The sequence below is a fragment of the Vanessa cardui genome, chromosome 3 (assembly GCF_905220365.1).
Source record: "Vanessa cardui chromosome 3, ilVanCard2.1, whole genome shotgun sequence".
Taxonomy (NCBI): Eukaryota; Metazoa; Arthropoda; class Insecta; order Lepidoptera; family Nymphalidae; genus Vanessa; species Vanessa cardui.
This window is the reverse complement of record NC_061125.1, coordinates 3,280,192-3,294,621: the sequence shown is the minus strand read 5'-3', so window position 1 is coordinate 3,294,621 and position 14,430 is coordinate 3,280,192. Positions and strand designations below refer to the sequence as shown.

General features: G+C 34.6%; 1 protein-coding gene across 2 annotated transcripts in view; it reads left to right on the top strand.

Moving 5' to 3' along the window:
* Nucleotides 1-12,375: 12,375 nt before the first annotated feature.
* The window catches only part of LOC124543917, a 60,954-nt gene continuing 58,899 nt past the window's right edge, over nucleotides 12,376-14,430 (top strand). The window contains exon 1 of one of the 2 annotated variants that reach the window (XM_047122243.1): nucleotides 12,376-12,588. In XM_047122243.1, coding sequence (XP_046978199.1) covers nucleotides 12,552-12,588 — 37 coding nt within the window. In that variant the 5' untranslated portion in view covers nucleotides 12,376-12,551. The remainder of the gene's footprint in view (nucleotides 12,589-14,430) is intronic. The other variant, XM_047122242.1, reaches the window with a different exon arrangement.

Below are 14,430 nucleotides of genomic sequence, written 5' to 3'. Positions count from 1 at the left end.
ATGTTTAAAAAAATACCTCCTCCTTTTTGAAGTCGGTTGAAAATATTTATTATATAAATGCAATTTTGTTTTATTAAATTATTTCATTCTTCTAAACACAGCAAATATTCAGTTCATTTTTTAATCAAACATTGTCATTGTTAATATATAGGTTGAAATAAATAAACAATTACTTTGAAAATGCAACGAGCGTATTTCATTAGCGTAAAAGGTAACAAGCTTATGCCAATCTCAAATCAAAAAAGGGTAAAAAATGACAACTAATAAACATATTAGATTGCGTTCTTTTATGCCGTCAATTCAATAAGTCCCCATAACACTACTTCCTATTTGTCATTTTTTAAATTACCAACTCAAGCGGTGGCTTTATCGGCCCAAAGTACTCTCGGGGAGTAAATTAAAAAAAGTACCCTATATTCTTCTCCAGGACTCAAACTGTCTCCATCCTTTGAATCGGTTCAACGGCTTAAGCTTGAAGAGTTATCGGACAGAGTTACCTCGCATTTAAAGTATGTTATAGTATATGATATATTAGTTAAAATTATAATAAATATATATGCGAGTTTATTAAAAAAAATATTATGGCATTGGTATTTCTTGAAAAACTCTAAGAATAATTCCGATTTGTTTACGTTTCATTCGAGTGAATATTGTAGAAGCCTTCTCAAATCTATCAATATTTTAATGAATAATAAGTGGGCATTATTCCTCACGATTTTGTTCTTTCCCTAAATATAGATCATCGGTATAGATCGCTTCAAGCGTGATGACCTTTGCTCACTACTCGATTGGTCATTTCTAAGCAAAAGTTACTCGTGCGTATAAATATTAATAAATAGTAATAACTCTATTCGTTTCGAAAGTAACTCCACGTCACATATCGACGCCATATTAGATACATTTATTAATAAATCCGACAGACGATAAGGTTGCTGAAGTTACATCACAAATCACAGAATATTTTGGTTACGTGGAAAATAGACGTTGTTTACACAAACGCATATCAACTGTTGTCGTAGCTAAACTGTGTGCCAGGCTTCGGGCGTAAAGCCATCATTCTGTTGACATTGGGCGGGTGAACATCGCGGATGAATTTATATTGTACTGTGCCGTTGAAATTTGCTGAATGAGCTGATCTGTTTGCTTTAATAAGTTCATTATAAACATACAAAAAAAAAATATCTATTTTAATATACTTGTTACTAATGATAAAATAAACTTGGACTACAAGACAAATATATCACACGAGCAGTGCAGTTCATTAGTAAAATAGCTGGTGAGTTGTAGCTAGAACTAATAAAAATACTTTATGTACTATTTATTTATACACATTTAATTAATTAATTTTTCAAACAATTTCTGGTTATTATTTTATTAATTATATTGTTAACATCGTACATGTATTCATTATTGTATTGTATTATATATTATATAACGACTACGATATTAAAATATTATAAAACGACTGTTTGTACATTTTTTGCTAACGTTACTTGCTCGACACAATGATTACAGATTCCAACGGTATTTAGAAAGCACCTTCTTGTTGCAACTCGTAGTTATTTTTAACGTGTGAAACGACAAAGGATAGGCACTCGTTATAATAGTTGTGTGCTATGTTTACAGTCTAGAGTTCTCTTTATCTGGATACACACATTCTATTTGCGTCTGACTTTAATATCGGATCTGCTGAAGCAAATGTTTTCGTTAGCGATTGGCTCTTAGCTTAAGAGACAAAGGGTAGACAGAAACTATACATTGAAAATAATGTGTTGATCTTGATCACATATCCAAAATTACTGTGGTATTCTAGTTTATTTACGGAATATATAAAATAACGTAAAAACTTGTAAATAAAATGTATATGTTGTGCGTTATATCGTTATTAAAATAAGTCCATCCTTGTGACTGAAGCACAGAAAAAAATATAATCAGAAAACATTTCAAAACAAATTAACTTGTTTTATATATATATAAATGAAATTTTCAATCAATAAAAATACTTTCAAACATTCTATATATTGGCACGGCTTGGATACAATTTCGCCATATCCCATCTATAGGCTCTCGTGGAAGCGACAAATGTCACGCTCAGATAGTCTCTCTAATCTCTGTTCAGTTCCATTGAGTGTGAATGAGACATTAGTGCCTTCAACACACAATCTCTGATTGTGTCGATTTATTTTAAAAAGGTAATATACCTTTGTTATATGGTAAGTTGCTCCTGTTGTGCGAAGGCCTCCTCTCTTAAAGAGCAGGGTCGCAGCTCATTCCATTACGTGAATTCAGTTTAGTGCTTGAATGTGTGCACTAACGCAGACTCACTCTCTATTCTCTCGTTTTAATAATAGAATTAGTACTTGGAAGTAATAATAGCATTACACCTATGGCACACCACTACAATTTATAACAATAACGCATGTTACAAACAGCGATCTCATTCAAGGTCAAATGGCCTGCCTTGGATTGAGGTGTAGATAATATTATATAGTACTAATTGTATGATGTTTATAGGTTTAGGGGAGTCTACCCGAGGCTACAGCCCAGGGGCATCTACAATATAATTTTGTAGTACAAAAACATCCCAATTCCAACGAGTAAACACATGTAGCAAAATAATTCAAAAGTTATACTCGTATCCCTCATATCTATTTGTTACAAGTGTACAATTTACTGGGGAAATTATTCGAAAATTTCTCAAAACCCGGCAGCATCATCAGCCGGCTAGGCTAGCTAGGCTTATTCATAAATATAAATACCTACTGCCTACCATGGTGTCGAAACGTGGAAGCTTCCTGCTCGACTCGAGAGCAAACATAAAGGGTTCTAGGTGTTGTCGTATCAAAGTCTGCTTGCAGCATCTTAATTCAGTCGACTCGGCGTAGACTTATGACATGACATTTATGACAAGAGAACGGATAACTTAAAGATCTCAACGGGTTTCGCGGTTAGACAGATGACAGGCCTCGGAAGGCAGAAGAACTACTACTATGTGTATTGTAAATATCAATTTTAAATATTCTACTAATACACTTGTACTATAAGCCGAGGGATAAACAAAAACCGAGAAGTAACATATGACATAACATACTTGTTTATGTAATGAGAAAAGATATAATTAATTTTGAAGCGTTAAAAGCAAAACGGCTTAAAGTCTAGCTATGTAAAAGTCGCAAAATCGATTCTGTCCCCCCGGGACATATTGTAGTAACTATACCCGCTACTAACACAAGTGATAAACTTAAAATAATGTTAATAAACTAAACATTGAAATAAATATAGTAAATCATTTAATTAACAGAGAAACTGCATCCGGGTTCTTTGTAAGCCAATCCGTTCTGATCCCGACCCGCAGAACAATGCACACAGTAACTGTTTATCGTATCCCACTTTAACACAACTCACTTTATTAAATCCAATTGTAAAAACTTATTTCGAAGAACTCGTTTTCATTCGTGTTTCTTTAATATAAAATTTTTTTAGTCTTAGTAGTTTCATGTGTGCAGCTTTGTAGCAATATACACGAAGTTGCGTCTCCCCAGAATGAATGTGGCAATCTTTATGTATAAAAGTTATGATGTGAGAGTAATCTTAACTAGAAAAGGCATTAGAAGTAAACAAATGCGAATTTAGCCCTATAAGAGGTTTCCAGCTGCACTGCCTTCATTACTTGAATATATCACTTTGTTTACAATTAAACATATTTACGTTTAGTGTGTTTTATTCGTCTACCAATATGAGCAATGTTTTTTTCATTTTAGTTACCGCTACCACTGCACTACAAGTTGTTTATAAAAGAGACTAGTGTCTTAGCGATAAGTTCTGCAGTTTATTCTATAAATATTTAAATGCGTTAAATGAATATATCATTATAAGACATGCCAATTTGATTTCCAAGAAGGTAAAAAAACTTACAACCTGTAAAATAAATGACAAATTAATCGCTTAAAACTTCAAACGAGACTTTCGAGTAAAATTGAGTTAAACAATTAAAAATGTACACTTTTTATATAATTTAAATATATAGAACATAAACAAGTTATTGATCTGCAACGAATCAGTAATATAGGCATATTAACTACTAATAGTTTTACAGGTAAATAGATTACCGGCCAGCGACTGAGCGTCAGTATTTCGCCGAACTGCTAAGTTGCGTAGATTGATTTCATTAGAAAACAATCAAAAGATAGATTATGGAACATACAATACTAACACTAACAATTTTTATAAATTATTATATAAATTATTTTGATTATTCTACGTATCAATATAATTTCAACTGTAATAACTTTCAATTTGCATGTCAAAAATGTGAGAACAAATGCATTCAAACCGATCCTAAACAAAACAAATTGATGGAAATGGTTGATGTTATAAATTTCGTCACTGAACTCAAAAAATGCAAATAGGCATCCGCAAAACGTTTCGTAAATGACAAGAGAGCATATGTATGTACCATAAATACAATGACAAATGACAACCCAAACTGTATGCTTAAATAGCCGTAAAATAGAATTGGTCGTTTCGAGTAAAATATAATCATCCTCTCTATAATTGTTAAGACCTAAAGCCTATAGTATATAAGTATTATTTATTAAACGTAACCTTTAAAAAAGCAAGATAGCGGAACGTAAGCCTGTCTACTCGAATACTACTGAAATTACAATTTTTTTTTAAAATCATTAGATCTAAAGGAAATCCCCGACACATGTCTGTTATAGGAAAGAAGGGTTCATCAAAGATTGGGTAGACTTAAGAACGTCTAGAAACGGTGTCTTTTTTTAAATTTGATTTAAGAATTTTTGCAACCCTTCTTTATTGTGGAAATTCGAAACCTAGCAAAAAAAATCATACAGTTTTATGGCATTTGCGATATCTCTTTCTACATTATATCCGTATACAGTTTACAAGAATTTGTTCCACATCTTAAGAATAACATATACTTTAGAATTAAGATAAATACTTTCAGATCAGCGGATAATCTATGAATGAAAAGCTATTGAGTTCCTGTCGTGAATTTATTGTATCCATGGTATGATAAGGCAGTATGCCTCGAGTATGTAATTAGCACGATGCAGGCTTTGCCAACAAGAGAGAGCTCGATACGATTACGCAAGTGATACTCCAAATATCCCAAAGCAAAATTATCAGCCTGTATAACGAACACATGTGTTCCAAATTCAACGAAATTATAAATATTTAAATTATTGCTATTGTTTTTTATTTTAAAAATTAAATGAATAATTAATGAACGTTACAGCCTATAAATATCACTCTGGTAAACTGAGGCGTTCACACCATTGAAAGGAAGGTACTAAGCTTATTTCACTGCGCTGTTTCAATGCTGGTTGATAGATGAAATTGAGGAACTTATTTTTACCGAGAAATAAAGATGTAAACACTATCTAACCACATTTACGTAGGACGGTAAGTCTACATTTTGCATGAGCGTAGTTATTCGCCAACTAGTCTGTTCAACTTCGGCTTAAATTTTTATAACGTGAGATAACGCCTCCTGACTCTCATAATGCATCGTACGTTTCACAGAAGACATGTGTTGGTCAGTTATGTTAAGTTAATCTAAGCGTAAACAAAGGTTACCTTACATCGGGTTGCTTGGAAATGCACTTTCCAAAGTTAGCGAACTGAAGCACCATTTAGTTCAGACGGAATCTTTAATAAAATAGAAATAAATACGTAAATATGTACACATTATGTCCTTAAACTTATATATTTTTAAATCGAAGTCATACTCCGATGGCTAATAAATAGCATAAAATAATGAAAACCTTTATGTGATATAAGGCCACGCGACAGTAAGTGATCTTCACCGCCCATAGACACTCTCTGCAAGATAATGAACTATTCCTTACAACTTCAACGCGCCACCAACCTTGGAAACAAAGACGTTACGTTCTTTATGCAGATACTACCCACTCACTCTTCGAACCGGAACACAACAATTACTATCAGTAAACAGTATTGCTGTATGGCGGTAGAATATTTGGTGAATAGATGGTTTTTGTCTGTCTGTTTCGGCTAATCTCTGGAACAGCTGGACCGATTTTGACGGAACTTTCACTAGAACATGACTGATATAATAATGAGTAAATTAGGCTACAACAGTATTTTTTTAAATTCAAAGGCGTACAAGATCGCGGGCACAGTAAATAAAATTGAAAATAGCGTTTGCACAACGGCGGTACATTGCTCGCGAATGATTTTCAATATCACTTAACTCGCGGGAATGAGCATGACTGACAACATAAACTTTTACTACGAGACTTTGGTTAAAAATATAGTTGACGTACCAAAATAAAGCCCGTATACACGTAAGCATCAACAATCACATACTAATTAAATTTAAAAAAGCGTATAATTTCAATTTGTTAATTACAGATTTCATGTCATAATTATTTATTCGTTGATCATAAAATTTCGCTAAACTAAATATAAACATAAATGACCCATGTAAACCGCAGTGAGTATTGTTATCAAAGTTATCCCACGCTCCAAAATCATAACAAACTGTTGGAACTATAAAATAAAAAAATACTTTTAGTGGCCCGCGACTTCGCTCGTGTTTTAGAGCATAGGTTGTATGTGTTAGGCAAAAAAGTAGAGTGTGTGCTTTCTTGGAGTCCAAGTTTGCGAACTAAATTTCATCAAATTCAGTTCAGCCGTGAAATAGCGATAAACAGATAGACAGAGAGTTACTTTCACATCTATGATATTAATATATATATCTTACTGAAAAAGGCTAAAACATTTAGTATACACGAAAAGGCGTTAAGTACTAGTGCATTTCTTAGTGTTAATTTTACTTGAAAAATGTCTATGTTTGTTACAAGTTATTGTGGGCATACACGTTGTTCGCGCCGACATATTTATACTGCAGTTCAGTGACTGGTGAAATGGGAAACGGTCTGCTAACAACTGGACTGCGGCCAAAGTAAAGAAAGACGTGATACAAGTGAAGCCTTATAAAAAATTTTTAGTGTGTTATGAAAAAGGAAAATATATGTTATGTACTTATTTTTGAAAAATTTGAATTTCGAATGTCACCATGATTTAAAATCGAATTAATTACAAAAAGCATCTTTGTTCCAGAGGCGTGTCGGTTAAGAGCAGAGTTTAAATAATGGTAAGATTTTGACCATCACTGTATTATCAAAAAATAATGTACCATATTGTAGTATCATGTATATTTCATTGTAATTATTTTCTCAATTTTTGTTTAAATGATTGAAAATTTTTACGTTTTATTACATTAATTTAAATAATAACAGACACCAGTCTTTACATTGTTTTTGTAGCAAAATTTTTGTATGCGTCAGTTCATTTCAATTTAAAATTAATTGCACCCAATATACTACGCTGAAAGATACTACATAAATAAAATAAACGCTTGTCTTTAAAATGTTTGATAACTTTCTTTTGGTTTAAAAAAACATTATTCGATTCTATATTTATTAACTTAAAAAGATGAAGTGTGTATAAGGTAAGGGAACGTGACAAAATGTCAGCAAGTATATTACGAATATGTCACGACGCACGTCTGCCTTCCTCAGCTAACTGAAACTCTTCTTGTGCAAACATTATCTTCTTAGGAAAACTTTAAATTGATTTTTTCTTTTACTTCATATAAATGAATGTATTTGTTCAATATTAACTGCATTTTGGTATCGTAATTCGAATTTTAAGTAGTCTAATATTTTTCATTTAATTTTATTTAGGAGAACTCCAAAAAATGTTTTGAATACGTAATTATTACTTTTTTACTTTTTAGTGCATATTAATTTGTTTTTAAATAGTGTTTTCTCTGAAGTCGGTTTGTCTTTTTGTTAAATTTTTTATTTATTTATTCTGCCTTTTTATTTCAATTTATACTACTTAGTTAAGCGACCTTTTTTTTTTTTTTTTTTTTTTTTCTCGCTGGAAAAACGCGTTACGCGCTTCCCCCACGTGATGGAAAGTGGGGGGTGTGTGGGACTCCCCGGAGCCCTGGACGCCGAGTGCGCCCAAGTACGCCGGGTTTACCCACTAAAAAACCAGCGGTACCCTCTCCGTCTTTCGATGGACGCCACGGGATCGCTTACGCATGCTACCGTGACGCCCTGACGGTCGGCCCACCTATGCGGGCCTCTAACACCTAGGGGTGATTCCCGGGGTACTGGGACCCCCCTAGTCCCTGCGGCGCCTATTGAGGCGGTGGGAGAAGGTGCGCGTAGCGCCTTTTCCTCCTCCCCGGTCGTCTTCTGCGGAGCGAGTCAGTGGCGGCACTCTCTTCCCGCTCCCGCTCCGCGGCTTCCTTCTGCGACATGACACTTTCGCAGAAGGAGCGCATCTCTGACCAGCACATCTCGCTACCGAGCATGGCGTTGATGATGCTCGGCAGCGAAAGGTCTCCGCCCATAGTCGCCGCAAGGGTGTGCCTCTGGGGCCCCCAAGCAGCACACTCGTACAGGGTGTGGTACGCCGAATCCACTGGCGCACCACACTCGTGGCAGCAGGGTGACTCCTCCCGCCGCGCTATCCCGTGCAGGTACTTACCGAAGCATCCGTGTCCAGTAAGTACCTGCGTCATTCTGTACGACAGTGTGCCGTACTTCCTCTCGACCCAGCGACTCAAGTGGGGACGGATCGCCTCCACTGTCGCTAGGCCCGCCGTGGGTGACCCCAGATCTTCCTGCCATCGGACGATCAGGGCTTGCTGGGCTAGAGCCCTGATCCGCCCGATCTCCGCCGACCCTGGACGTTCGCCGCGGTCCCTCGCCTCGACCCGGAACCGGTACACCTCCGCGAGCACCTCCGCCTGGAGCTCCCAGGGCGGATCGCCCGCGAGAAGTGTCGCCGCAGTCCACGACACCGTACGGTACCCTCTGATGCCTCTCACCGCTATGACCCTCTGCGGCTTGCGCAGCAGGGCCCGATTTTTAGTGGTGAGGGCATCTATCCAGATCGGGGCACCGTAAAGCGCCATCGACCTCACTACGCCGGAATAGAGACGCCGGCATAGTGACCCCGGCCCCCCCACATTCGGAAGGAGGCGACCAAGAGCGGCGGCGGCGTTGATGAGCCTCGGGCCGAGTTGGATAAAATTAGTTAAGCGACCTTGTTGTTATTTTGAAATTAAAAAAAAAATTAAACCAATTTACACAATACTTATACGAGATTTCAGAAGACGCAGCATGTTTCGGAGAAGGTTTTTGTATATTATTATATTTTTATATACCGAATTAGCTCTAAATTTAGAGTCTCAACGTAACAAGCGTGAACTTCATATTATTATTTCATTTGTTACATATACAAAGATTGTTTTATTATACTGCTAAATTATAAAGTTAAAAGTTGAAAGCATGTCATACAAATTCGGGTCGTAATTTAAAGTATAATCAGCAACGATAAATATCCCGACAAATAGCCCAATCGCACTATCAATCTTGTATAGTGTGAGCGAATAAAGTGTTACATATAATAACAAATTTATCGTTGAAATTAAATTAAGCGAATTAATTTAACGTTAATTATATCTCGTATTTGTTATAATTTCAGTTAGGCGATGAGATTATTAAAATATTAAAACGCTTGTGCTTTGTTTGATATTTTTAGGACATAATAAAATAATTAACTGATTGTATGTATAATATAAAGATAATATAAAACTAGCGACCCGCCCTGGCTTCGCTGGCGCAAAGCCGATACTAAATTTACTACTACTAAATTTATCACTGTTTAATTACTATATTGTCTATGTAAAGTAAAGTAAAGTAAAGTAACAACCTGTAAATTTCTCACTGCTGGGCTAAGGCCTTCTCTCCCATTGAGGAGAGGGTTTGGAACATATTCCACCACGCTGTTCCAATGCGGGTTGGTGGAATGCACGTGTGGCTGAATTTCAATTAAATTAGACACATGCAGGTTTCCTCGCGATGTTTTCCTTCACCGCCGAGCACGAGATGGATTATAAACACAAATTAAGCACAGATATATAGTGGTGCTTGCCTGGATTTGAACCCAAACTCACCGGTTAAGATGCACGCGTTCTAACTATTGGGCCATCTCAGCTCTCAGCCTTGTCTATGTATTGTCACAAAAACCTTCCTCTTGAATCATTCTATCTATTAAAAAAAACCGCATCAAAATAGTTTTAAAGATTTAAGCATACATAGGTATGTAGGGACAGATAAAGGGTATTCGTTTTGTACTATGTAGTGATTTTCAACACATATCCGACTCACACGCTATCTATAATGATATGAACGAAGGTTTTCTTTAAAAAAATGGCATATTGAAAAAAGGTCGGTATTAAACATATTTCAAACTATGCTCTTCGCGACATTTATAGCCCCGGGACTTTAATATATGTAAGCTTCGTATTAAAATACTGATAAAAGTTTTTGAAGCAATCTCGCTTCATTAAATCTTACAACAAGCATTATTAGATATAATGAAAAGACCATAATATTATTAGTTAATTAGTCCTTATAAAAATGTTACATAAGATATGATTTGTCCAATTAATTTCAAATTCCATCAATTACAAATATTAGAGAATCAGTCATAGGTTCTAGATTAATTGTCAAACGGCTTGATGTATTTAGATCTGAAACGTTTCCGGCTACTACTCAAATGGGCCGTTTTATTCAATTGTTTGCATAATTCTACTGCGTAGTGCCATTGCATGGCTTGAAGTAATAAAATCTTGTTGAGCATTTCTCGACAGATGAGTTGATATTTTGGCTAAAGTGGGTCTATGGATGATAATTATTGCTACTCAATGAAAATTTTTAAGAATCTGTTTTTTTATACACATTATTTTACGAGGTGTTATGGATATTTGTTTGATTTTTTTTTAACTTAACCTTGTGGGTAAATAAAGAACCGCCATCAGTTCAAAAGTTTGAGTTTGAGTCGGGTCGAGTTAGAGCCATTCTATTGGTCGTTGGAGTCTTAAGAATGTCCACAGTAGCCGAAATTGTTTAGAAAAAAAAACATTTCATAACAAAATTGAATAGAAACGCACATAGTGTAAAATCAATTAAACAATTGTAATCCGGAACAACAAGCCCAACGTGCGTCCGCGGGCGCCAGGCGGATCAGCGTGCAAATATTAGCAGAAAAGACGCTATTGCAACGCCATGCGGTCAAGTTATTATTATTACCGAGTCATAACGCTTAAAATTAAACTTATTTTAATTTACTCGCCTGGCAACACTGTGCCTATGGCAAAATATAATATAACTTTTATATTGAAAAACAAAATTATATAGACACTTTCTTGCCCTTTTTCCGGCCAAGAAAGTTGAAGTTATCGGCTTTTCTCTACTATAATATGTATTAAAGTATGTTTTTTATTTTTCGAGAGACTCTCGTGAACAGGCTTTCGTTGATAATGTCGAAATATCGAACTCCATCAAATAAAAAAACATGGTAAATATCCCGTTTTTAATAACTGTAATAATAAAAATAACCATATTCATTTAAAATCTTATATAATATGTTTGTTTTGTACATTTAAAACTTTCTTTTGAATCATTCTATTTATTGAGAAACCGCATTAAAATCAGTTGGTTAGTTTAAATTTCAAAGTCTACATACTTTCTTTTTTAGTACATTTATTACACGTTTTTTTACATAACTTTTATTAAGTAATTTTTATATACAAAAATAAATGTATTATGTCTATACCATTTCTTTTATCTTTGTTTATTTATCCCCCTCGTCGCCTCTTCGCCTCGTCTATGCTTTTAAAAGGGCTTTGAAACCGCAACATGGTTACACCCTTAAGTGACAGTAAGAATAGAAGCACATTTTTTGAATGTAAATGAAAAAATATTATTAAAAATAAATCTTAACGACAAGCCAGGACAAAGCATTTAATGCAGTGGAAACCATCAGAAAGGTACCCGAACCAATGAGGGGGTGGGTTAAGTGTTTTTCCCACAAATATATAAGTACTTTTAATTAGTTCTTATTCATAAGCAAATAATAAAGGCCCTCCTAAGGGGAAGGTTACAGTTATCTCGCAACGCTACTTCAATGCGGGTTTGTGGGCACACATATGGCGGATGTCAAATGGCAAACGTAGGTTCCTTATTCGCCAATCACGATATTAATTATAAGAAACATAAATTAACCACTTACTCTTAGGCAAAAATCCCAAAGAATTACGTGAATTATAACATGAAAATATACTATCTAAGTATTGTCCTTGATATATTTATTAATAATGTGTAAATTAAACCAATATATCACTTAACAACTCAAGGCTTTGTGTATATGCGTTATCAATTAACAAAATAAATGTCTGAGAAAATAAGTAAGTTATGTCACTAATGCATAAGTTACAAGAGCAAACCTCCCGGCAGCGGTTCCCGTTAGTTAAGCGGGAGTTCTACCCCGGTGTGGACGTTACACGAGCTTCGCTTGGAAGCGAGCGCGTTAAAGCGAGCTGAAGTTTCAAGTTCACTGTGACAAAGTTCTCGTGATAAATGCATCGATATAATAATTGTTTATAATTAAGGTGTACTAAAACAATCTATGGGACCATGTTTTTCTTTCTTCTTACAACTCTTTTGATTGCAAGTAAGTATTATTTTGTATCGTTCTCCATATCGCACATATCGTGAGTCATATAAGCGGGAATAATATCATTATCAATTATATATTTTAGGCGTCATTGGCTATTAAAAACAACAAACGAGAAATGCATTTAAAAACTTATACTAAGCATTTATCGAAATAGACTAATAAGCAATTATTCATAATAATATTCAAAACTTAAAGCTAAGTGGATCGCGGTTTTCTTCCTATAATAGAAGTGACGTGTTTGAAGTGAATATTCTGGATATTTTACCAGATAAGAGACATTGTGCGCGGCTGAAGATCAAGACTTATGGATATTTGCTGCGGATGATCCCACACTATATTCCAACAAATTGATTCTGTCGGATTACATTGCGTATCGTGTTATTCGTTACACATTACCATGTGTTATTTGTAACATATTACGGTAACTATCGATATGGTAGTTTACTTTACAAAAACACACGTACAAACATGCTATTATTGATTGGTTTATTTTTCATTTTTCATTTACACCTTTAAAAGTTTTGCCTATTATGCAATCTAATCTAGTGCGAGTAATAAATTGTCGAGGAGTTTCTGACTCTGATATTACAATTTGTATGAGTGTCGGGGTCAGAGCAGAGAGAGATTTAGATAGTCCTGCAAACAAATTGTGTACATGAGTTTCCGGGATGCACATAAAATAATAATTATTATGGAAAATCTATACAGATACAAATTAAATTGTTTCATTATTTACATTGAGTTTGAAAAAAATTGGAATAGTCATGACAAAATATTAAAAATTTTAGAAAACAATAAACTTATAAAAACTAATTAACAGATAAATTTGAAATTGGTTCTATGCTATACCAATAGCAAGGCCACTTAAATTTAAAGACGTCCATTAACATATATAAAGTAGTCCTATGTAGTTTAATATTTTATTTTAATAGGAAATTAATAAAATATTTCTTAAACACTGATGTTACCTATACCAGAACAGGAGTGATGTTTCATTAATTCTGAAGACCAAAAAATTGAGATGTCAATTCTGTACATGAAATATTTTTACAAAATAACTATCAGGGGGTGATCAGGGGTCGATACTGATGGCAAAAATGCAATCAGTAAAATTTTTGTCTGTCTGTCTGTCTGTCCATATAACCGTTATAGAAATAAAAACTACTCGACGGATTTTAACGAAACTTGGTGCAATTATTTTTCATACTCCTGAGCAGGTTATAGTATACTTTTCATCACGTTAAAGTCCATAGGAGCAGAGCAGTGAAGGGAAATGTCTGAAAAACGGGAAAGTTACCCCATATTTTGAGCTTCCGTCGCTTGTTTATCCTTAATGGTTAAAGCTACACAGAAATCATATACTACGAAAATGTTCTCCTTAAAATTATACAAAAAATATCCCATGACAGCCTATGTCTATCTTTTATGGTTGACTCACAATAACACGTGTCACTCCCAATAGCGTAGTAGTTCGAAGCTTTCTGATTATATTTGTCTATTCCTACGATTATAACACTCTCAATCATCCCAAATTACAAAAGTTAACAGTATTAACTATTCCATAAAAAAAATCATAGAAATCGGTATAGAAACACCAAAGTTATACATAAAATACGCTAATAATAAAGCTATCGCACGTCAGTACTAAATCTATACTATGATATAAATCTCTAGAGTCTGTCTGTACACTTATTTTTGTCGTAATTCGTCATAACTGTGTTCTTTGGCTGACTTAATTTTTACCATTCTAGAAATTTTTGTGTGTCTGTATCTTTATAAAAATTGGCATACAGGAAAAACATGTACTTGCGCAAATCATAGGCGATCTATACATAC